At 39.7% G+C, this 25,354-nt stretch overlaps 1 protein-coding gene across 3 annotated transcripts in view; it reads left to right on the top strand.

Annotated features, from left to right (window-relative positions):
* Window positions 1-25,354, top strand: part of MAGI3 (membrane associated guanylate kinase, WW and PDZ domain containing 3) — a 247,008-nt gene that overhangs the window by 209,753 nt on the left and 11,901 nt on the right. For all 3 annotated transcript variants that reach the window (XM_019659190.1, XM_019659192.1, XM_019659193.1), the window contains exons 9-16: window positions 2,073-2,261; window positions 4,408-5,013; window positions 6,281-6,312; window positions 8,581-8,737; window positions 10,965-11,056; window positions 12,913-13,105; window positions 15,415-15,603; window positions 21,534-21,719. In XM_019659190.1, coding sequence (XP_019514735.1) covers window positions 2,073-2,261; window positions 4,408-5,013; window positions 6,281-6,312; window positions 8,581-8,737; window positions 10,965-11,056; window positions 12,913-13,105; window positions 15,415-15,603; window positions 21,534-21,719 — 1,644 coding nt within the window. The remainder of the gene's footprint in view (window positions 1-2,072; window positions 2,262-4,407; window positions 5,014-6,280; window positions 6,313-8,580; window positions 8,738-10,964; window positions 11,057-12,912; window positions 13,106-15,414; window positions 15,604-21,533; window positions 21,720-25,354) is intronic.

Below are 25,354 nucleotides of genomic sequence, written 5' to 3' on the forward strand. Positions count from 1 at the left end.
AGATACTGGTCTCAAGTAGGTGTCTAAGCACACTGTCATTAAACAAACGATCGTATATATAATCTGGTAAACAACACTAGTGGGCCAGCATAATCAATTTACATAACTGAATGGGCTTTGAACACGCCAATTAAATACTTTTTAAAAAGTAACAGTTTTCTCAGAGACAGGTTGCTAGTTTAAAGGTCCAAGACTCCACGAGAGCTCAGGGATCCACAGGTATCACAAAATAGTATTTACTGTGCTCGGTGTTTCCAGCTCGGCCCTGCCTCTTGAGGGACCTGTTTACATGGTAAACGTTCTGGGCCACTCCAGAATTGCTCTTTTCTAACCGACAACAAGTTTGACTGCGTACCTATTAGAACAGCAGATATACGTACACAAATAACTCTGGGCTTGATACCAGTGCTGAGTGTAGGCTAAGTATGAAATAAGTAACCCCTGTTCATTTAAGTCATTAGGGACATCAAAACCACAGTGAGATACCATTCCCCTAAACTACAACGGCTACAACCAAAAAGGCAGACAGTAACAAGTGTTGGCAAGGATGTGGAGAAATTGGAACCCTCATCTATGGCTGAGGGAAATGTAAAATGGTGCAGCCACTTTGCAAAAATTTGACAGCTCTTCAAAATGTTAAACATCGTTACAGTATGTGTATGCAAACTGCTGCAGTTCCACACCTGGGATATACCGAAGAGGAGTGAAAATATATGCCCACACAGAAGCTTGGACGTGAATGTTCATGGCAACATTATTTGTAAGAGCCAAAAAGTGGAAACAACCCAAATGTCCATCAACTGACAAATGCATACATAAAATGTGATATATCCATATAGTGGAATATTATGTGGCAATAAAAATAAAGTACTGACACATGCTACGACACAGATGAACCTCAAAAAGATTATGCTAAATGAAAGAAGCCATTCAAAAGACCACATATTATATGATTCCATTTCTATGAAACGCCCAGGTTGGGCAAATCTATAGGCAGAGGTAGGTTAGTGGTTGCCTAAGACTAGGATGTGAGTGCAGGTTGGGAAGAAAGGGAGAGTGACTGCTAACAGGCCTAGGGATTTCTTTTTTGAGGATGGAGAAAGTTTTCTAAAATTAGATTATGGTGATGGTTGCACAACATTGACTTGTGCGCTTTAAATGGCTGGATACTGTCGTATGTGAATTATATCTCAACAGAACTGTTAAAAAATATTTGGCATAAAATTTTAAAACCGTCTTTCAAAACGTTAATTTAAACAGTGCTTTGTGAATTATAAATCGGTACCGTTTGGTCCTCTCAGGGTTTACAGAACTGCCCTAATGGCAGCCATGGTCGAGAAAATGAGTGAAAAGGTTGTGGGGAAGCGAAGGGAGGTGTTATTTGCAAATATGGACTGCTTTCAGGTCTCAGATCATTTAGGGAAACCTCTAAAAATAGGCTTTTCAATGAAGCTGGGGTTTTTTTCCTAAAGTATCCACTAAACATGAGTGAAAAGGAAAGAAGTGGAAATCTATTTTACTGAGTTTAGGGATTCTCTCCTTTCATCAGATATAATTTAAAGGCTGCAGAAAGCCTGAGTTGTGAATTCTAGAAAGTTCTCCATATATTCTCTTTCATAAGTTTGTGACAGTTGTCTTCATAGTGTTTTCCACATAGAGCTCAGTAGATGCTTATTCAGATGAAATGAACAGCTGAACGAGTGTCTGTTACTTTCAAGAATTTATTAAGAAAGGTTGTCCCTCTGCTTTTGACTCCTTAGAGGGGACTCCTTGGGGTGAAAGAAAGTACCAACAAGGCAGTGAGGAAGAGATAAAGTAGGTGCTTTTACCTTTCAAATAACATAGGAGAGTCTCCAATAAAAGAGAAATGACTCATTAGCTAAATTTTTTTTCCAGTGCTTTCATTTATGAATTTAAATTCTAACTGTCCCATAACATTGGAGTCTCTCTAATTTTTTCTTCTTTATGGTTTGTTCTATTTAAGTTATGTAGACTGTCTTGAATATTGACTTTGAGGGCTATCATCACGATAATTCTTTTCAGTCTCAACCCCATTTCTCATTTTGGCACAGATATGGAAAAGTCCCACTTTACTCGAGATCCATCCCAGCTTAAAGGCATCCTGGTTCGAGCATCATTGAAAAAAAGCACAATGGGATTTGGTTTCACCATTATTGGTGGAGATAGGCCTGATGAATTCCTACAGGTGAAAAACGTGCTGAAAGATGGCCCAGCAGCTCAGGATGGGAAAATTGCGCCAGGTAACCAGTTTTTCAGAATTACTCAAAAAGTACTGATACGATAATAAAAATTATATTATACTTAAAGGATATTTATATATTATACATATATATATCAGATATGTATATGTACACATACATATAAGTATATATGTATATATCATTTATAATTTAGATATATATTAAAAAGAGAACAAAATTATATAACTGCGAGGAGATTCCTGTATTAAAATAGTTTATCCTTTGAATGAAGTGCATACTAGTTTTGAGGGAGGGCCATCTTTACAAATAAGTGGACACTTAGAGGAAAGATATTACATTTGTTAATTTTTGAATAGTTTGTATAATTTTGAGATAACTCTTTGGCTGTACTAAGCTAAAGATTTATGAACCATCTCAGAAAACTATTTGATTGGTTTTCTTTGATTATGTAGGGTACTTTTGGAACTATCTAACATTTACCTATAATCTTTTTTGAAAAATGATCCTGTGTGATGTTTATAGTGGTACCAAGCAACCTGTTTTATCCCACAATTTCTTCCCAAGTTTTGTTTGTTTGTTTCCTTAGTCCCACTGGTTTTTAGTAAAATTAAATAGCTATGTTAAGAATTATAGACATGAAATTACTGTTTTTACAGAGCTCTGTAAATTTCTTTTTTCATAATATAGATTCAGATTTGTCTCAAACTGTTATCTAATTTGCATAGCAATACCATGCTTCCATGAAAATTTTGGCAACTTTAGGGGAGGAAAAGTCAAAATTTTGTTTCAAATTAGTCTAATTTCTTTACCTTCCTAGATTATGAAACAAATTTCTACAGACTTAACATTTGTTTTTAAATACCATGTTGATTTTTTTAAGCCTACATGCAATCAACAAATTAAAGCACTTTTATTTGGCAATAACCTTTAAATAATTATAATCAAATAAAAGCAGTAAATGGCTGAGACAGCAGAGCACAAATTTGAAAAGTTAGAGCTGCCTTAAAAAAAATACACAACTAATGAATATCAAGTGATAATGATTCTGCAACCAAAGTGGTCATAATAATGTAAAATTGGAAGCAAAAGCAACTTTTACAAGATTAATTTAGCTGACTTTTCAGTGTCTCAAATAACATGTTCTTTGCTTGTGTTGAATTTTTTTGTTGCTTTTTTCTCCTTTTCAAATCTGAATTGCAACAAATTGAAATGCTACAAAAAGAAGGATGCTAAAAGAAATATATTGATAACTTAACATTATTCTAATCATTAGCCTTACATTATGAATTTTTAATTACATTGAATCAGTGGCTTATTAAAGTCAAGAAACAAGGTGGTGGGGCTGGCTGGGTGGCTCAGTTGGTTAGAGCACAAGCTCTGAGCAACAGGGTTGCCGGTTCTATTCCCACATAAGCCAGTGAGCTGCACCTGAGCTGAGCTGCCGCTGAGCTGCCAACAGGTGGTAGGATGGCTCAGCTGGTGAGAGCATGTGCTCCTAACAACAAGGTTGCCGGTTCAACTCCCACATGGAATGGTGAGCTACGCCCACCCGCAACTAAGATGGAACATGGCACCTTGAAATGAGCAGCCATGAGCTGCTGACGGGCGGCCCCATGGCAACTGGACTTGGAGCTGAGCTAGCTGCGCCCTCCACAACTAAGATTGAAGGACAACAACTTGACTGTTCCCCTTCCCTAATTCCCCAACACTGTTCCCCTTCCCCAATTAAAAAAGAAAAAATCTTAAAAAACAACAACAAGGTGGTATGTAAAGATTACTGTTTGTACAGGTAGCCAGTGGAATTACTCTCCTATGCACTGACTACCTATTACAGTGTACCTAGCTTTGTATGGACACAGAGGTATGACTCAGAGGATCTCTTAACAATGATAATATGAATTTCCAGTTATTTTTTGTCTGATTCACTTGAGCTTGAGTTCATAACTCTTTGCCACAAAGATAATGAAGATTTTATATATTTATATAGTCTTTTTAGAGAGGAGCCACAGAAGGGAGAATAACATGTCGGTTCAAAATCTATCTTTTCAGCCATTAACGAACAGTAAGAGGTTTCCAGAATTCACATTTAGATGCTGAATTTAAGTTCTTTTTTTCTCCCCCCAAAACAACAAAAATTAAGTTATGTGGTGGTTTTATTATTTTTAACATGATTGTCTTTTCCCAGGTGATGTTATTGTAGACATCAATGGCAGCTGTGTCCTTGGTCACACCCATGCAGACGTTGTCCAGATGTTTCAGTTGGTGCCTGTCAATCAGTATGTGAACCTCACTTTATGTCGTGGTTACCCACTCCCTGATGACCATGACGACCCTGTCATGGACATTGTTGCTGCTACTCCCATCATCAACGGACAGTCATTAACCAAAGGAGAGACTTGTATGAATGCTCAGGATTTTAAGTCAGGACCCATGGTTCTGGACCAGAATGGAAAACCGGGACATACCTTGGTCAGCGACCGTCTCAATGGACCATCCGATCCGAGCGAGCAGAGAGCATCCATGGCCTCATCAGGCAGCTCCCAGCCTGAACTAGTGACTGTCCCTCTGATTAAGGGCCCTAAAGGCTTTGGGTTTGCAATTGCTGACAGCCCAACTGGACAGAAGGTGAAAATGATTTTGGATAGTGAGTGGTGTCCAGGCCTACAGAAAGGGGATATAATTAAAGAAATTTACCATCAGAATGTGCAGAATTTAACCCATCTCCAGGTGGTAGAGGTGCTAAAGCAGTTTCCAGTAGGTGCAGATGTACCATTACTTATCTTGAGAGGAGGTGAGTAAAAAGCACAACAAGGAAAAGTCTTCACTGTTCATGCATTTATATCTGTTAATTGTCCTTCCTTACAGGTCAGCATGTCTTTTTCCAGCAGACTTAACTGGTAAAGAGTGTGCATTTTCCTTAAGGTTCTGTCTGACTGCTTCCATAAGCAGTATCTTTTGCAGCAGTTTCTTTAGTTATTAATGGTTTCATTCGTATACTTTATGGATTTCTTTCCCTCCATATTCTTTTTAAAATCTGATTTATGGCTTTAATGATATGAGAGAGTCACACTGTGAAGTAGCATTGTGCTAGTTGAAATGAAATATATCCCCCTAATTTCATTTTCTCTGTTGATGACAACAGTAGAAATTGACTCTTTCCATCACCGGTACTTCCATCTGGACCTCTGTAATGGACCAAAGACGTTTGAAAGAGCTAGCTAGCATCTCTGTGAATAAATGAAATGTGGGGTAGGGTTGGGTGTTAATCTGTTCTGTAAAAGTAATCATGAAAGCTTGTTCTCATAAAGCTTTTATCTTAAGCTTTAGTATCTGTCCATAAATGTTAATTAAACCCCACAGTGCTCATGTGAGAGAAATATAATTTTTATTGTTCAAGGTCATCAGCTGGCACGAACTGCTCCCAGACATTATAAATCCAGTTCTAAGAACTGATCACAGAGTTTGCATTTTAATGGGCTTTTCTTATATCCGTACCTACGAATGACTAGTATTTTAAAGAATAAAATTTGGCCCCTCGCTCTTTTATCTCTCTGGCTTTTAGTGTTCATTTTTGAGGCAAATGAGCAGTTTAACTTTATTGAGGCGTTTTTTCCCTTATTCCTTTGAACTATTTTTGTTTCTTCTCTGGGTGATATGACAGAATGTTCTCAGAGTAAGGTGAAGATGTGTTTGTGAGTGCTATAGAGTTAACCAGAGTTCCAACAAATTTAACAGAGACCAGGGGTTGGTGTCAGACAGGTTGGATGTCCGTTTCCTGCCTTGCTACCTCTGTTGGTTCTACGGTATATGGAAATAAAGTTCATCTATTTGAGTCTATTTGGTTACCTTACCTATACAAATGGTAGTAACATTGATGCCTTAGGATTGCCATAAAAATGAAAGGAGATAATATATGTATAATGCCTGGCACCTAGGAGGTGTCGGACATAGAATTTACTAGAATTTAAAAGTTGAATCTAGTTTAGCATAAACATTAGCCTTATTTGTGATTTGGAAATGCTTCCTCTGTTTTTAAAATTTGGCTCGTTTTTTTAAAGGTCCTCCTTCACCAACTAAAACTGCCAAACTGGTGAGTATACAGTGGTCCTCCAATGCTCCTTCCCAACACACACTGAGAGAGACACCACGTGCCCCTCTGTAAGGACAGCTTACTGTGGTGGTGATTATCGACTGGGAGAAGTCAGGAGCCATACTGCCCTGGGCTGGTATCAGAAACTCAAGAGAAGCGTGTGAGTTAGAAAAAGCCCTCTAGAGAGGATGTGTGCTCTCCTGGTTAAGTATTTCAATTGGAGGAATACTAGAGACCCATTCCACCAATAATCCTGTCCTCTAAACAGTGAAAATGTGGACACAGTGAGGTGCCTACTTAGGGGTCCTTTTACTGTCTGTATTTGAATGGAGCCAATGGTAAGGCGAACCCTAACTGCTACATCTTTTCCCTGATGCCCTAAGGGAAGACATGGCAGCCTCACATAATTTCATGGAGACTCTAAATACCCACATTTAGGAGAATTTCTAGAGAATTCTGGCCTGCTGTGCTCAGTGTGCTTGTTATCAAAGTGATAGGTTGTCCGACTTGCAACAGTGTTTTCTTTAGCATTCTGAACAACCGAGTAGCCTATTTAAGAACCTGTATAGAGAATAAGACCTAAAAACAGGATGCACCAAATAACACTATGAAAGGAACTGTGTTAGGTGCATGTGTATAGCTACTTAAGTTTCCACAGTTATGTAGATATGGATATGAAGACAATTATGCGTAAAATCCTAATTTAGTTCTGGTTTGCTTGACTTGGAATCTGTCATCTCACAATTGAAAGATGGTCATCCATAGCCTTAAACCATAGGCTATTAACGGAAAGACCATCAGATGCAAAACAGATACATTCTTTCTAGCCCACCAAATAGGATCCTGTGCAAATTTGCTGTTTTATTGATCAAAAGGAACGAGACACTCTACACTTTCATAGACTGTACCACTTAGGTCCAGTGTAAACAGAATTTTTTTTTTTTTTTGCTTAGTCAGTTAAAATTGCTCTGTATTTTTCCACATTTCTCCGGTTCCTCTAGTAATCATTTTTAACTCCTGTTGCTAGCATATCTATTTCATCATGGTTGCCAGTGCAGCCATGGTGACCCTAAAGCAGCGGTTCCCAACCTTCCTAATGCCGCAATCCCTTAATACAGTTCCTCATGTTGTGGTGACACCCAACCATATAATTATTTTCGTTGCTACTCTATAACTGTGATTTTGCTACTGTTATGAATCGTAATGTAAATATCTTTTTGTTTTCCGATGGTCTAGGCGACCCCTGTGAAAGGGTCATTCGACCCCCAAAGGGGGTCGCGACCCACAGGCTGCCTAATGCTTTATAACTGATGGAAGTCTCCGATGACCTCTCCCTGCTCTGACAGAATCCCCAGATGTGGGGCAAAGGGCAGGAGACGGCTCTTATCTCCCCATCCATCTAACTGGGTCTGGGTCAGGGAATGGTCCCCTCACTTTGTAGGAACTGGCTCCTCACTACTCCCTGACAAAACTGCTGCGCCTGCAGTCTAGCTAGGATTAATTATTTTACCTCAAGCGTTCTATCATCCCCCTCTCTTAACAATAATTCCGGACAACAAGCTGTTCTCAAAAACATATTTATTTTCTTAGGCTGTTTATTGGATTTCATTTTTAAGATGTTATTAAAGAAGTCATTCGGCTTGGCTATTATTTGGGGGGAAAGTCTATCTGAATGGGAAAAATACAAAAATATGCTACTCTGTTTTTCCCTTATCTGACTGCCTGGCAGTGGTGCATGTCTCCTTAATATATTTGAATTGGTCATGCAGGTTTTCACAGTGTCATCTTTATAACCTAAGTTAACACTTCCTATTACATTTGCTTAGAAAGAATATTACCTTAAACATCTTCACTGGGAATTAAATTCAGGGAGTGAGGAGGGGGGATTTATTGGGCATTTATGAAGGTTTTCTCTCAGAGCCTCCCTCTCACTTTACTTAGAACTGTTGCCTTGTGTTGTATCCCTATTTATCATCTTCTCAAAGTCAATTGGTGAAGATGGGAAGATGTGAAGATTGCTTAAACACAAGACTAAGGCCTTTCTGTGGACATGATTATAACCTGTTTCTAATTGAAGTTAAATATGATTTACCCCAATACCCATGGCTATGTAAGTGAATTCCTAGAAGACTGCAGCTATGCTGTGGCTTTGACCTTGCCGCCTCGACAACTGTCATCAGTTGACATACCCAGTTCAGACAACAGTTTTATGAACTAATCAACCATCTGGTTTTTGAAAATACTAAGTAAGGCCCTTTTCCATTTCAGAAAACAGATAAAAAGGAAAATTCAGGAAGTTTGGAGGCCATAAATGAGCCCATTCCCCAGCCTATGCCTTTTCCACCCAGCATTATCAGGTCAGGATCCCCGAAATTGGATCCTTCTGAGGTCTACCTGAAATCTAAGACTTTATATGAAGATAAACGTAAGTAGCTGTGGGATATTTCAGGAGAGTATGCAAATTTGAATTTTTTAAAAAAATAGGACCTTCCCATCTTTCAAAACCATGTTGAAGTTATTCTTTCATTTCCATTTGAATATGACTCTGGGCTTCTTCCATTTACATCCATCCATTCATTCATTCATTCATTCATTCATTCTTTTCAGAACCATGTATTAAGTGCCTGCTATCTCCCCAATATCATAGTAAGTAATGGGAATACAGAAATAAATAGGTTACATCAGCCCTGCACCCCCCCAAAAAAATGATTAAACTTAAATGGAAAAGACAAATATGTAGTCAAATAATATGCAAATAAGCACAGGTAAGCCTAACAGGTACAGAAATAGAAGGAAGGACTGGCTGACCTGAGTCCAAAGCCAGAAGTGATCAATTTTACCCGTGTGGGTAGTAGGAAGTGTCAGATACTGCTTCATATAGGAAGTTAAACTTGAACCAAGTCTTCAAAGACAAAGGGGTGTTTACAGACAGAGAAAAGGGAAAGAAAGAAGGAATAACGTGTGCACATTGACCTTGCATGGCCAGGGCTCTGCGAGAGGTTCAGTGGGGCTGGGTGGGGTTGGCCGGTGGTGCCGTTTCTGAGGAGCTGGAGTCGGCCGTGGACATGATGGGGAGCCCTGGAATAGTTTTAACTGTAGGGATGCTATTAGTGGACTTGTGTTCTATTGGGTTGTTGGAAAAGTCATGACGCATTTTTGCAACGAAAAACAGAAAAAAATATGTCATGACTTTTCCAACAATCCAATAGAAAGATTTTCCTGGCAGGAGTGTGAAGCCTGGTGAATCAGCGGGGGTGCAGTCTGTGGAGGGCATCAGGGAGCGGACTCCTTGTGAGTCCAGCTGAGAGCCGAGAAGCAGGGGGAGTGCCTACAGCAGAAATTCATTTCCATGTTAATTTACTTACTAATGATAATCTTTTCCAAAGTAAAATTGCAGATTCAAGTAGGCTTAATTTTTTAAAATGTATTTGTTAAGAAATAGATCTAAATCTACCATGGAGAAGATGTCCACAGGTGGAAATATTATGGATAATTGACTTTATACTTATTTAACCAATTCTAGATCTTTATCTGGATAGTCCCAGGCTATATTTAGAAAGACAAAAACCAGGCATAAGCACAGCAAAGCAATAATTTAAATTAGCATAACTATAGAGAATGCCTTTCTTCACGTTTTTTCCCATTCATGACCTGATGCTTTCTTAGTATTGGTATAAACTGGTCAATCCCTTTGGGCCTCACCCATAAAGTAAATGAGTTGGACTCATGAGTCTTTTTATCTCTAAACTTCTGTGATTCTAATAGAAAGTATTTCTCGAAAAAGATTGCCTCTAAGGAACGTTATCAGGATTTACCCTATACAATGTCTCACATTATTTATAAAGTTCTCTGACATGTTTCTCTCTTTTCTCTTTCTAGCAAATAGTTCTTACTATAAATAACATTAATATTTTCCCAGAGATACAATTGTAGTCATGAAGTAGATTTTCCTGACTTAATTTTCTGATGAATGTGACCTGCCCCTTGGGGTCCGGATCCTGTGGGTTAAGACCCTGGACCCTGGAAATTAAGCTGAGTTTACATCTCAGCTCTGCCATTTACCTGCTGGGTGACACTGGGCAAGTTACTTAGGCCCTCAGTTTCCCCAGCTAGAAAATGGGGCTAATCATAGGCATTAGTTGTTATTTATTGTCTTTTAAAGTAGTATTATTTTGAAAAATTAGGCTAAGAAATCAGTTCACATGGAATTCTTTTCTGAAACAAAGGTATTAGGTTAAGAGTAGAATTAAGGTTTTTTATGGGCTCTCTTTTGTCCAAGTGTTAATTTACATAATTTGTACCTATCAGATGTCAAACTTACATTGGATAATTCTGAATTTAATATTGTAATATTGATTCAAAGGCACTAGGAGTTAATTGAAATATAACACTGAGTACGTGGAAGTGAGGGTAAGACATTCCTAAGCAATCTTGACACAAAGTTTTGTTTGGAGCTCAAAATAAAGATTTATCATTGAATTTTTTTTTTGTGGTTTTATACTCTTGTGTAATTTTTCACATATCAAAAAGTTCTGAGGGTACAGTTTATTGAACTCTATAATATTATCCTACTAAATATTGAACTTTTATTTTAATTCTTTTGAAATAAATCAAAGTATTTATTTATTTTTATATTTTCTGGTTTTCCTTAGCGCCAAATACCAAAGATTTGGATGTTTTTCTTCGGAAACAGGAATCAGGGTTTGGCTTCAGGGTGCTAGGAGGAGATGGACCTGACCAATCTGTAAGTTTAAATACTTTAGAATTCAGCTGTTACCATGAACTGCTTCCATTGGCTGTTTCCATGTAAACCTTTTAAGTGGCAATTTGGTAGCATATGATGTTTTTGTTTTCAGCTTTTGATTTTCTTCTTTTAAAGATTTTTGTTTTCTCTTACAGTTTCGTTAATATGAGAAAGAATTGCATTTCTATTAGTGTCATAGTCCCTCAGTTAACTTGGTGTAACTGAGGCTAACACTAGGAAAAAACTGAGTATGTCAGTTATACATTGGACAGTCATTAATTCATTTCTCCGTGTGCCTAAAGCTTATTTAAAATTTTTATTTCCTTTTGCCTTCGCTAAAAAGATGTTAAGACATTTTTCTTTTCTAAGAAATCTATAATTCAGAGTCCTATTTACCATAATCACTTGCTCTATCTTCTGAATGTTCTGTACGGTTGGCAGGGGCTGTGCATATTATGTCACCTAATCTTATTAATGGGAAGACATTTTCATGCTCAGTACTTTGCATCCTACTTCATCTGAAACTAGAAGAATGTAAAATAATTAATGTTTTTGTCAGAAAGCATGAGGGTTACATTTGCAAGGCATTTAAAATCTGGAATTTTATTTATTCATGATTCTCACATAAAGTTAGAGAGCAAATGTAGAGGGTATTATTTGTAAGTTTTCCCCTTAGTTTGAATAATGAAGAAGTAATGTGCTTTGTAGCATTTAAATATATATTTTAGGTTTTGGGTGTTTTTTTTTTGTATAATATCATGAAAGACTATATTATTATCATGCCTGGAAGTTAGGTGAGTAACAATAATCTTTTTAAATGACAGGCTTCCTTCTACCGGGGGTGCCAAAAACATGTATACACATGACTTGTATTCATCTTTTGTTATCGGTATATATTATTATAATTAAATCCAGTTTATTCCTTTCTTAAAATGTGTATACACTGTTTTGGCACCCTCTGTATTTCTGAACAGAACACTTGATTTGTATGGTATACATGTGTTCTAATTAGTCATTGGTTACAGTGAAAACAATCATCAGAGACAAAACTTAAGGCAGGTTGCCTTATGCCTTGATTGTTTCTGATGGTTGGTGTGGTTTTGTTTTATTGCTTCCTATTTTGTTGATACTCATAGTGTTCACTTAGACATTTTAAGAATTTATCTCAACTTGGGAGGAACCTTTCTCTTCTCTTCAATGTCAGGTTTGTAGCAACTCTGAAACTAGCCCAAACACTCAGGATTACCTAATTATAGAATCCTAATTGCTGGCAAACAGAATGAACTAGCTCTGTTCACCTGAATGAAAGTAGACTTCAGGCCACTCTGTTCCCTTAAAATATTTACTGCTTTGAGATTTAGGAACAAGAAATATTTCTGTTTTATATATACTGAACTTGTACCAATAACCGTATACTATGGGAGCATCATAAGAATTATCCCAGTTGCTGTGAGCAGTGTGTAGAAAATCTTTCCTGATAGCAGTAGACTTTTTTTTTTTTTTGCTTTTATAGCTACTCCACAGAATTGCATTTTCTGAGTTTAATGTTTTTGTTTTGTTGTAGTGCTGGAAGTGACGGTGGTACTTTTTAAGTTATCAAACAACTTTGTGTTTTCTATCGTCTTTGTACTCAACCTAAAGGATCTGGAAGGGATGAAGTAGTGTGGTGATTTGAAGGGCCATTTTCAATGGTCACTTTCTAAGATATCACCTTTCTAAAAATCGGACTGTTTTCATAGTTGAACTACAAAAACCTGTCGGTTTGCACCATTCTGAGTCAGAAAGTCCTTAGTTTAGTTAAGTCTTTTATGGGTCTTAGTAGACTATATTGACCAACCTACTCTCTATCTTACCAGATATACATCGGGGCCATCATTCCTCTGGGTGCAGCTGAGAAGGATGGTCGACTCCGAGCAGCCGATGAGCTAATGTGCATTGATGGAATTCCAGTTAAAGGCAAATCACACAAACAAGTCCTTGACCTCATGACAACTGCTGCTCGAAACGGCCACGTGTTATTAACCGTCAGAAGAAAGATCTTCTATGGTGGTATGTAAACCTGGCCCTGCTCTGATAAGTTAAAGAACAAAGCGAGTAGTCCACTGTCTATGTGGTTTTGCAGGTTACTTTACATATTTAAGATGTGAGATGGACTGCTGCTACCTACACCTGCACACAGGTGATGTTTAATAGTGTCTGAGACAACTCATTTGGTGTGATCGGGGCCTCATTGTGGAAGGCCATGGAAGGTCAAAAGGATTAAGAAATAATACTGTCAAAAAAGAGAAGTAAAATATGGGCTTTTATATTAAAATTATATGACTATATTGATGAACGTATCAGGTTAAATCTGTTTTCTTAAAAACAAACTTATTTGGTTATACTGAGATATCCCATTAGCTGAATATAAAAAGATTTTGGACCCTGATGAAATCCTAACTATTCAAAGAGGACAGAATGTTTCTGCTTGAGAAGTTTTGGTATAACGTAATTTAACATTTATTGAGTGCTCACTGTGTCCAAGACATATGTATTCTTTTATTTAATCTTTACCACACTGTGATGTAAAAACTGTCATTATCTAGTTTTATAATTACTCACAGAAAGGTTTAGAGACACACAGCTGGTAATGAGGGAGGCCAGGACTAAAACGGGTGTTTAATTACAGAGCCCAGGTCCAAACCATTACCCTGAGATATGAATATCTCTTATAATTTTTTTTTCATCAATAGCTTTGGAAATATTAAATAGGAATTTCTAGAAGTGAATTCTTGCCACTTTAAATTTTTTTTAAAAACCCTGTAGTCCAAGACTGTAAGCCTCACGAAGGCCAGAATATTTGTCCCTTTAGTTCGGTGCTGCGTCCCCAGCACTTAGGAAAGTGCCTGCCTGCCTGGCACAGAGGACATCAGCACCTGTTTGTCAGCTTGATGAGTACCTGCATGAGCTTTCAAAATGAGGATCCATGGTTTTGGGTTTTTTTTAAACTTTATTGGGGAACGGTGTGTTTTTCCAGGATCCATCAGCTCCAAGTCAAGTCGTTGTTTTCAGTCTAATTGTGGAGAGCGCAGCTCACTGGCCCATGTGGGAATCGAACCGGCAACCTTGGTGTTAAGAGCCTGCGCTCTAACCACCTGAGCTAACCAGTGCCCGTGGTTTTGATGGCAACATCCAAAGTAAAGGCCTGTCTCTCTTCGTAAATACCAGACATGTAAAGAGGCACACAGGTGTGAGTGCAGTATTGCCTCTGTTTGGCTGTGCTGGAATCAGAATATAACTGCACACAGTGAAAAATGGGATGTCATATTATATAACCGGAGGTCGATTGTCCGGGGCAGAGTCATGAAGAAGTAGTTTGATAATATTGAAGGCATTTAGCTTACTCGTTCTAACCATGTATGAAACCAAAAAAAATCCTTTAATTTTTTTTCTGTGATTAGATGTTAGTGGCACTTGGTTGAGATTCAAAAACATATTCTCAGAATCATGTGGATTTTGAGCCAAATTAGACCACATGTATGTGTATCCATCAAGGGCAGTATGTTGTGGTGGTGGTTAGTGATGGTTTGTATCAAATTATGGCACAAAATTTGCCTTTAAAAAAAATTAGGACCAACTTGAGTCGTTCTTTCTCAAATTTTGATGTTGCCCTTATCAGGACACAAAGGTTTGTGGGTTACCTGCCCATTTGCTAGAGAGTTTTTATGTGACCCGATCTGAGCCTTGGAGAGTTTGCTGTTCATGTGGACAGCTTGTCACATGTCTGAGAACTGCTCATGGTTAACTCATCTGATACAATCAGTCAGGAAACTGCCGCCGTAACACACATCGTATAAGAAAAATCCTGTGGGGATGGCAGCTGCTCTCAGCCTGGAATGGGCAGCACCTCTGTGCTGATGCAGTGGCCCCCCCAGACATCAGGAACGTCAGTCCCTGCACTAAATTATATGTAAAGTTGATTTTAAAAGGAAGTTTACTGTGTCATTTCTCATGATCAACTTTTGTAAAAAATTACTGGTTGAGATTAGAAACCTTGCTGGAATTCAAACAATTTCAAGAAGAATTTTGTTTTTTACCATCAGATTTCACAGAAGCTTTGAAAAACTTCCTTTACCGTGAGATAACATTGTGTATTTTTCCAATTATGTACTTTAAGAGTGTTTAAGAGGTCAGACGGACTGCTGCCACCCTCATCTGCACTCAGCTTATGTCCAGAGTTCACATGGGGACGGGTTGCTGCTTTTCCTTTCGTTATGTTATTAGAAACTAAATTTTCTAGTGAAAGGCTTAGCACAAAAACACTGTAGTGATCAAAAATTATGATCCAGAAATACCAAAATTGATTCTGTTTATTGCAGAGAAACCACCTGAGGATGACAGCTCTCAAGCCTTCCTTTCAGCACAGAATGGGTCTCCCCGCCTGAACCGAGCGGAAGTTCCAGCCAGGCCCGCGCCCCAGGAGGCCTATGACGTGGTGCTGCAACGAAAAGAAAGTGAAGGATTTGGCTTCGTCATCCTCACCTCCAAAAACAAACCGCCTCCAGGAGGTAAGGGCTGCTGTGTCCTGTTTTTCCTCCCTACAATGCCAGCGTCCTGAGCTCCTGCTGTGGCTCATTGAATTAATTAGGAATTATGTATATATTGCTTTAGGGGCCTCACTTGTAAAGAAAGACGAATATTTTCTTTATTTTCAAAAATTAGGTAATCGGAGCCAAACCTTCCAGGCTTCAGGTTTATCTATCATCTCAGAGTCCAGATAATAATAATAAGTCTTAGTAGCTCAGTCTGCCTCAAGATTCTATCATGGCAGAGTACCAGGGACATGACCTAATTGATTCAGTGAAAGGACAATGCTGAATTTTTTTAAATATGGAGGCATAGATTTTTTTTTTATGTTAGGAGAAATCATGTGTGCAGCAATGAATTCAATGCGAAAAGCAGTTGAGAAGAAGCAAAACAGATTAATAGAAAAATCTTGACCCAAATATGTCTTAAATGGTCTTTTTTGTTATATAATAACTGCCATCCGTATTCCATGTATAAAGTGATCTGCTTGAATCTAACCATTCTAACCTTCATCATATATGCTTCATTGAAAGGTATCAATTTTGTCAGAACCTTTAAAAATTAATCTAAATATCCTGAACCTGGTTTAACAGAATATTCTCATCCAGGAAGGATGGATGTATATATTAATTCTCTCAGTAAAAGAGGAATTACCTCTAGTTTTTTCAGGGCTGTTATGATTCAACAAATTAAATATTTGCCTTGTCTTAGCATTTCTAAGAAATAATGACCTCTAAATATAATTATAAAATCCAAATGAATATAAGATGAGAACCAGCAAATGGATATATTTATGTATCATGTTTGTCTGGTAACTTTATTTTTTCTATGTCAGATGATAAAAATCTTTGACCACATGAAAATGGGTTCTTACTTTTGCCAGTGGATTTGATTATATCTTGGGTGGTGAGATCCTAAAATCTTAGGAAAAAAAGAAAACACTTCCAAGAAAGTGTTGTGAACCAAACCAATTTGCAAAAATCTTGCTAAAATTAATGCATGTGTGTAAAGGAAGGCGATTCTGTGACATGGATGAGTTATTACTATAGTATCAGGTCATTGCTCACTGATACTACTTTCCATTTTCCATAAGCAGTTGCTATGGTAACACCTGGAACTGGAACTGTCACTGATGCTGTGAGGATGATTGTGTGGCCTGTGTCAGAAGAATGAAAGAAAGCAGCTTTTAGGTGCATTTTGTGCCATATCATTGGAAATCAGTATTTCCAAAAATAAATAACCATTTTAGATCATCGTAGTCTCAATCTAATACAATAATCCCAGGCTTAACCCAAATAGTGGGAGATTATTACCCAGTGTGATGCATGCTAAGCACTTTTTATATTGAAAATATTCTTTTTCCAGCACTGTAAAAATGAGGAGAGAGATTAGTGTTCACTATAAAATTAAGCAATATAGAATAATTCATTAAAAATAAGTTGCATTACATAAATATGTTTAACATGTTTATGTTATTTGTTTATATTTAAACTATATTATTACATTGTAATATACATTAAATATGTTCTTATTTGTGTATATTTGTTTATATTTAAACATTTTAAATATTTTTATACTTGTTCAAATTGTTTCTTACTATTTTGATGATTTTCTGTACCACAGATGCTAGCTACCTCTCTGGATAAGATTGTATCATTAAGTGTTGGGCTTTGTAATCAGACGAATTTGGATTCAAGCCCTGCTTAGGTCTTTGAATAGCTGTCTGATCTTGGGCAAATTACTTACCGTCTAAGAGCCGCAGTTTTCTCTGTAAAATAAGGATGGTAACACTTCCTATCTCACATGAGTTTGAGGATTAAAGGAAATAATGCATATGAGGCCGTTAGCCTGGACCTTCAATAAATGTTAGGGGCTGTTGCTTGTTGTAGCTTCTGCTGCCGTTACCATCATCGTTGTTTATAAAATTGTTTGTCACTGTCTCTTGATTTTTTTTTAAAAAAATAAACTTTAAAAGTTTATTAATACTTGAGTAATGAGATGGGAAAGAAAGCCTAATTAAAATGTAAGATGCTGGCAGCAGCGAATGTGTGGCAGGAAATGAGTGTTTGCAGCTCATTAATTATCAGCTTGAATGGTAAATGAGGCTTAGGTTGTCGATGAATTTTATATAAAGTACTTGAGATTTGCAGTCATGGTGCAAAGCCAGAACTGATCATTTCACCGAATGCTGAGCCCCGCAAGCAGTCTTCCTGGAACTCCACTCATCTCTTAGAGATAGAAAAAGGGGCCTGGGGTAAGCTGCCGCGAGGAGCCTTCAATCACAGACACTGAGCAATTGCTGCAAAACACATAACAGGAGTTTGGTTTAGAAAACAGTTAACACAGGTGGAAAGGCAGGGAACCTGGCTGTCAGAATGGATCATTTTTTATGGGCCTTGTCTTGGTATAGTTTGATATTCTGCTCGGCATAGATTATTTTTTTCTTTCTGATTAAATGTATTTTCTGATGACATTTGTCACAAGAAGAGTTCCCAGTAGCATCTCTACTACCAGTTAAAAAATTCGGAGATTCTCTACCATGGACTTTTTCAAAGGCTGGGGATCAAGGTCCAGCACCCTTAGTGCCCTGGACCCAGTTGGAATAAGTGCTAGAATGGAGTACTTAGAGGAGACCTCTATTTAAGATGAAAGGGATTTGGCTAGGTTTTGTTTTTGCCAGTACTTCAGAGGTTTTAGGGTTTCTCTCTCTTATCATATACTTTTCAGTTCTGGTTGTAAAGGATGTCTTTGAGAAGGGGACATTTCCAGTTACTGTCCTTTCTTTTCCTGAAAAGAAATATCTTAAGAGCACTAAAGTGATCCCAGCAGCGGGACAAGCCAGTCTGTGAGACTGATGTAGGCCAAAGATGAATGAAGATGGATAAATTGGCTTTATGGCCAACGCCTATAGCCTTTGTAAACCAACAAAACCAAGGTAGGGCCTCAGACTTTTCCCTGGCGATGTGTACCCTAAGGGGTTAGCTTGAAAACTTCCCAATCCATTCAGACAATGCCCAGAAGCTATCTTTCTCCTGGTCTGTTTGCTGTTTTTAACCATTTTGGTGGTACTGCCATAAATGCCAAGACAATAACAATCTGACTACTTTTACCGTCCCTCACTGAAATAACGAACCCTTCAGGAAGTCCTGCACTAAGATTTGCCAATTCCTTTTGGCCACGTGGCTCGCATGATGAGAGAGGAACCACTGGGACTTCAGAGATTAATTTCGTTTGATGCTTTACCCAAGCCTGAACAAACCCCTTTCAACGTACCAAGGAGCTGAATGTTTGTCCTCTCAGGGGATCTAGAATGAACACGATGTACGAGTAAATCTCTCCTAAGAAGGAGAATAACTTAGATATTGATTTAGAAGGGGACCACAGGGCCACCGCATGAGCCACCATATGTTTCTGATGTGCCACCTGTTATTCTCTTAGTGAATCCACTCATACCACCTGGCACAGGATAGGGCCCTCACTGCCCTGGCACTTTTCTAATCACTTTGTAAGGAAAATGGCATAATAAGTGCTTGGTATAATTCAGAGCTACAAGGCACTTGCTTCCAACATCAGCTTCCTGTACCTTAAGGTGAAATCTCTCCCTGGGTAACCCTAGAGGAGCCAAGGAACAGCGGTATCCGTGGGGACATACATCACGGCCGACAATAACTTCCAGTCCAAATGAAGGTCGATTAAAATGTCCCTAACATACACCACATAGTTCTCAGAAATACTTAGCAAGGAGCCCATTTTACTATGGAAATTAAACATAATCAGAGTGCCATTTAAAATATTAATTATCCCTATTCATAACCATCAGTAGTCAGCAGGAGCTCAGGTGCCTGATAAGTTTACTAAGCTAGGTAAGGACATTTTGAGAGAACCTAGAAGGAACATTTGCATCTTAATAAAAATGCTCCTTAGGAAAATGGTGAAAGATATTTGGGCAAGATTCCTGAATGTCTGAGAACTCATTTTAAGCCATAATAATAGCAAAGTGTCTTAATAGTCAGTCTAGGAAAGCCTTTAGCATTATGAGCTAGAGCTAGAGATAGAAGAGAACTGCAGAGTGTCTTTACAAAGGGCCTTCGGCTCCGCTTTGTGCTTTCGGGGTAGGATTTTTTCCATGAGCCAAATAATCTTAACGTGAACCATTTGATGTTCTAATTCACTCAGTTTTTTAATTTTAAAAAGATCTAAAGACATAAATAAAAGGAATTACTTTTGCTATAGAACTAAGTATGATTCATTTTAATGGTCATTCATTTCACTGTACTGGATTTCTGACCAGGAACTTCTGACTCCAAAACTTGAGTTTGAGCTGCATTTATTTACAAGGTATCTTGAGGGAGTAAATGCCCCTCCAGCAGAACCAAAGATGGTCTCACTGCAGCAGTTTCTAAAATAGCCCAGAATGTGACACAGCCTGAAAGGCCAACAACAAACAAAAAAAATCAGATAAGTGAAATATTATCAGTGAGGTCAGTAGCCTTTAAACAGGATTAGTAAGATGACGATATAAACATTGGAAAAAGGTTTATGGAAAATAGCAGAGAGGTTTATGTGCTGTGGCTGCAAATATGTAAAGAGTGTGGGTCAAAGTGACCAATGATGTGAAAATAGTTGCGCTTGGATAGGATGATCACATGCTTTTTTGCCATATATATATATATATATTTTTTTTTTTTTTTTTTAAAGATTTTATTGGGGAATGGGGAGAGAGGTACAGTGTTGGGGAATAGGGAAAGGGACTAGCTAAGTTGTTCTTCAGTCTTCATTGTGGAGGGCACCAGTTGCCATCTGGCTGCCCGTCGGCAGTTTGTGGCCTCTAAGCTCAAGGTGCTGTTTTCAGTCTTAGTTGCAGGTGGGCGTAGCCACCGTCCCATGCAGGAGTCGAACCAGCAGCCTTGTTAAGAGTGCCTGCTCTATCTACTGAGCCATCTGGGTGGCAGCTCAGATCAAGGTGCCGAGTTCAGTCTTAGTTGCAGGTGGGCACAGCCACCATCCCATGCAGGAGTTGAACCAGCAGCCTTGTTGTTAAGAGCACACGCTCTATCCACTGAGCCATCCGGGCGGCAGCTCAGCTCAAGGTGCCGAGTTCAGTCTTAGTTGCAGGTGGGCATAGCCCACCATCGAACAGGCAATCTTGCTGAGCCATCCTGCCACCTGTTGGCAGCTCAGTGACAGCTCAGCTCAGGCGCTGTGTCACTGGCCCATGTGGGAATTGAACCAGAGGCCCTGCTCAGAGCTCGCCCTTAAGCCAACTCTTAACCAACTGAGCCACTTGGCCGGCCCCATGTTTTGCTATATTTTTAAAGAATTTCCTTTGATGTTCCTGTGTTGACTTTTCTTTTTTTTTTTTTTTAAGATTTTTATTGGGGAATTGGGGGGATGGGAACAGCACTGGGGAATTTGGGGAAGGGGAACAGACAAGTTGCTGTCATTTTGTTCTTCAGTCTAGTTGTGAAGGACGTTGCTTCACTGGCCCAAGTTGGCACCATCATTGCGCTCTTCCCAGGTGAGGCAGATCAGTCGCCGGCTTCTGGATGGCCGCTCACTGCAGCTGCTGGCCGCTCATGCTGGCTGCTGGCTACACACGGTAGCCCATGGCAACCCACTGCAGCAGGGGCTGCAGCCTACAGTGGCTGGCGACTCATGGCAGCCCAGCTCCAGGTTGAGCTGTTGTTCAGCATCTTAGCTGTAGAGGGCAGTGTCACTGGCCCTCATATGTGGGATCCGAACCGGGGCCCTCTGGCATCCCAAGCCAGTTCTTAACCATCGCGCCACTCGGCCGGCCCAACTTTTACGATGACGATGATGATGATGATGATGATGTTGATGATGATAAATCCAACACTAACAGAGATCTTAAATAATTGAAAACCCTGGGGATTTTTTTTTTTTCTCATAGTCATTCCACATAAAATTGGCCGAGTCATTGAAGGAAGTCCAGCGGATCGCTGTGGAAAATTGAAGGTTGGAGACCATATCTCTGCGGTGAACGGGCAGTCCATTATCGAGCTGTCCCACGATAACATTGTTCAGCTGATCAAGGATGCTGGTGTCACTGTCACACTAACAGTCATTGCTGAAGAAGGTAAGAGCCAGTCGACCTGCCTTCCCCTCGCTGACCTGAGGGGACAGAGCCTGTAGAAGGCGGTGGCTTCCTCCAGCATTGCCAGAGCCTCTGCAGTGACAGAACCATTTCCATACCCTGGAGTCTCATGTTTTGCCTTTTGCACTTAATGAATTTAAACATCTATTGTAGAGTTGTCAGTAGCTCAAGGAAAAGAATCGAGCTAGCGAATGGCAGCCATTTATTCACGTACTAGAGAAGCAAGCACCTGGCCGTAGAAGAAACTGGAACCCTTTTCAGATCTTATTTTCTTACAATAATGTCTTTTTTTTTTTTAATTCTCTTTGTTTATTTTCAAAGATTTTATTGGGGAACTGGGGAAGGGGAACAGTGTTGGAAAATTGGAGAAGGGGAGCGGCCAAGTTGTTGTCCTTCAATCTTAGTTGTTGAGGGCGCAGCTAGCTCAGCTCCAAGTGCAGTCGCCATCCGGCCGCCCCTCAACAGCTCGTGGCTGCTCAGTTCAAGGTGCCATGTTTAATCTTAGTTGCTCAACTCCGGCGCAGCTCACTGGCCCATGTGGGAATTGAACCAGTGACCCTGTTGCTCAGAGCGTGCGTTCTTAACCAACTGAGCCACTCGGCCAGCCCTCTTACAATAATGTCTTAAGTCTCTGCTTGAGTGAGAGAAAATCCTCTGAAGACTTCAAATAAAGTCACTGAAAGTCTTGCATGTCAGGCCCCTGCATCAGTGTGTCTTTTCTTGGAAGCGGGGCTTTGTTCTGGGCAGATGCCTTATAAATAGGGGGAATGGGAGTATGTAGGGAGGGCCAGTAAATGGGGCATAAAATGCATTCAATGTCTTGCCTTGCTTTAAAGCTGCCTTTTGATCATTAAGAATTTCTAATTAGGAACCATTTTGAGTAGCACCAGTTCGTATGCTTTGTTTAAGAATTACAAGGTGACCATTTCATAATGCTCAGCTCATTTTTCCTAATTTTGTAAAACTAATGAGAAACCAAAACAGAATTTTGGAGGGTCAGTCTTGCATATTAAAAGTCCCTGTACTACAGTGTGTATACATGTCCCATTTCTCCCCCCTCCCCCGAAAATGATCCTCTAATCTAGTCAGTTTGGGGTCTTTGAATTCTTGATTCTTCCTTTCTTTTTCTCTTTCTACTGCTCCTCTCTCATACATTTCGATCTAAGGTATTATGTCAATCTTCCTGTCCAGGATCCTGTAGGGACCCTACATGGACACGGGTTCACCTGGCTGCTCTTGGAGGCCCTTTTGAATTCTGTGACCTGGTGACATCCCTGCCTCCACTGTTTCCTTTCTCTGGTCTGTCCCACACGCTGCCCCACTCTGCCAAGTCTTCCTTCTAAAATCCCCCTCACTTTCCCGCTCTCTGGACAGAAGTGGTGGTTTTTATGCTTGTGCTGCCAGCCTGTCTTTTAGATTTACCTCCCAAACCCTCATTGTCCTCTGCGCACACGGGGTCCCCCCCTCCCTGCAGTCCCACAGCACTGCTTATCTCTGTGATGCATTGGGCAGTATTCTCATATATCTGTCTCCCCATTAAGATGGACTATCTGCTCTTTGAAGACAAAGCAAATATTGCCCATTGCCTATGATACCCCATAGGCACTCAGTAAATATTTTTTCAGTGAAGGAACAAGTAAATGAATGAACGATCAAACGAAGAAATGAACACAGGACAAGTCAGGAGAGTCTTGGTCCCGTGCCTGTGCCTGGCAGAGGCAGCGTTAACCCAACAGGAGAGCTAAGGCTTTGGACAGACAGACAGCTCACTGACACCTTTTAGCTCATCGTGTGGCCTTAAGCCACTGAGCATTCCCACTTTTCAGGTTTTTAGGTGTGGAAGGGGAATAATAGCACCTGTTTCAGGATGCTTGTGAAGATGAAAGGTGAAACTGTACACAATCTGCATGAATACCCTAAGATCTGTGTCTGATGATAGCGGGCTGTGCTTCAATCTCACCACCTCAGGAAATACTACTAATAATATTCAGTAAGCACTAAGTGGCCGACACTGCCTTTAAATACTTTAAATCTGTGAACTTATTTCATTCTCACAGGAGTCCTGGGTAGGCACTATTATTTTCCCATCCTGGGGATGAGGGAACCGAGCTGCATACGTTAGATAACTTGCCCATGGCCACACAACTAGTAAGTGACAGTGAGAGAACCCGTATTTGAATCAGGCGGTCAGGCTGCAGAATCCACCTCCTAGACGCTATTCCTTCCTTAACCCCAGCTTCTAAAGTAACCCTCTGCCTGCCTCCTGCTACAGCCCTCCTCTAACCCCTTACCCTGCTTTACTTTTCTTCCTGAGATTACTAAGCCGTTTGTTGCCATCTCCCCCACCAGAATGTAAAATCATAGGATTCATGAAGTTAGAGGTTTTGTCACATTCAGTGCCAAATCTCAAGGTCTTACTACAATATTAGGCCTCTAGTAAGTCCTCAATAAAAATTTTTTTTGAATGAAGAATTAGTGTTACTTAGTGTGATTTTGGTCAGATTTCTTTCTTTTTTTTTTAAAGATTTTATTGGGGAATTGAGGGGAGGGAATAGCGTTGGGGAATCGGGGAAGAGGAACAGACAGGTAGACAAATTGCTGTTTTTGTTCTTCAGTCTAGTTGTGGAGGATGTCACTTCACTGGTCCATGTTGGTATTATCACTGTGCTCTTCCCGGGTTAGGCAATTGGTCACCGGTCATTGGTCAGCCACTCACAGCAGCTCCCGGCAGCACACACCGGCTGCCAGCTGCTCACGTAGCTCACCGCAGCCCACTGCAGCCCCGCTGCAGCCTATGCCATCTCCGGTGACTTACGGCAGCCCAGCTCCAGATCAAGCTGTTGTTCACCATCTTAGCTGTAGAGGGCGCAGTGTCACTGGTCCTCATGTGGGATCCGAACCACAGCCCTGCTGCTCAGAGCTGGAGCTCCTAAGCGAGCTCTTAACCAGCTGAGCCGCTCGGCCGGCCCTGGTCAGATTTCTTGATCTCAGTTTCTTGACTGTGATCTCTGTAGCCTGCTTTTTAGCCTTAAAATTGCACTGTTGCCACAAAGGAAAGCAGGTCTCAGTGCCACAGGAGATAACATTTCAGGGTTGTTCTGAGAATGATGGATGTAGTACAGTTATGTCACCATGCTTGGCATGCAGTAGTGGTAGAAGCTTCTACAGTAGAAGTACTGGAACTAGCAGCAGTGTAGAAGATGAGTGTTTCTCAGACTATCTCTAGAAAAGGACCAGCAGTTATTTTCCATTCCATCACAGACCAGCACTTTTGAGAAATATAATAAAAATTAAGTAAAAAATAACACAGACATAAAATTACTCTGTCAAATCATTTTAAACTTTTCTAAATACTTACTCTCAGTATCTGTACGCCATCTTCCTGCTGACTGACCCAGAAACCACACATCGAGTAGCCTCAAGATAGATAGTCCAGGAGTAGAAACACCACTTCTTTCTCTTAGTGTAATTTTTTCCCCCAAAATTACCCTTTATTGTCAATGGTGTTTTCTCAGAGAGGTTGTCCAAAATTGCTGTCATTTTTCTTAGAATGAAATTTAACTTTGACATTCTGGCTCAACTACTCCTGGTCATAACTCTTAAGGTTTCCTCTATAA

Source organism: Hipposideros armiger, unplaced genomic scaffold (assembly GCF_001890085.2).
Source record: "Hipposideros armiger isolate ML-2016 unplaced genomic scaffold, ASM189008v1 scaffold_297, whole genome shotgun sequence".
Lineage (NCBI taxonomy): Eukaryota > Metazoa > Chordata > Mammalia > Chiroptera > Hipposideridae > Hipposideros > Hipposideros armiger.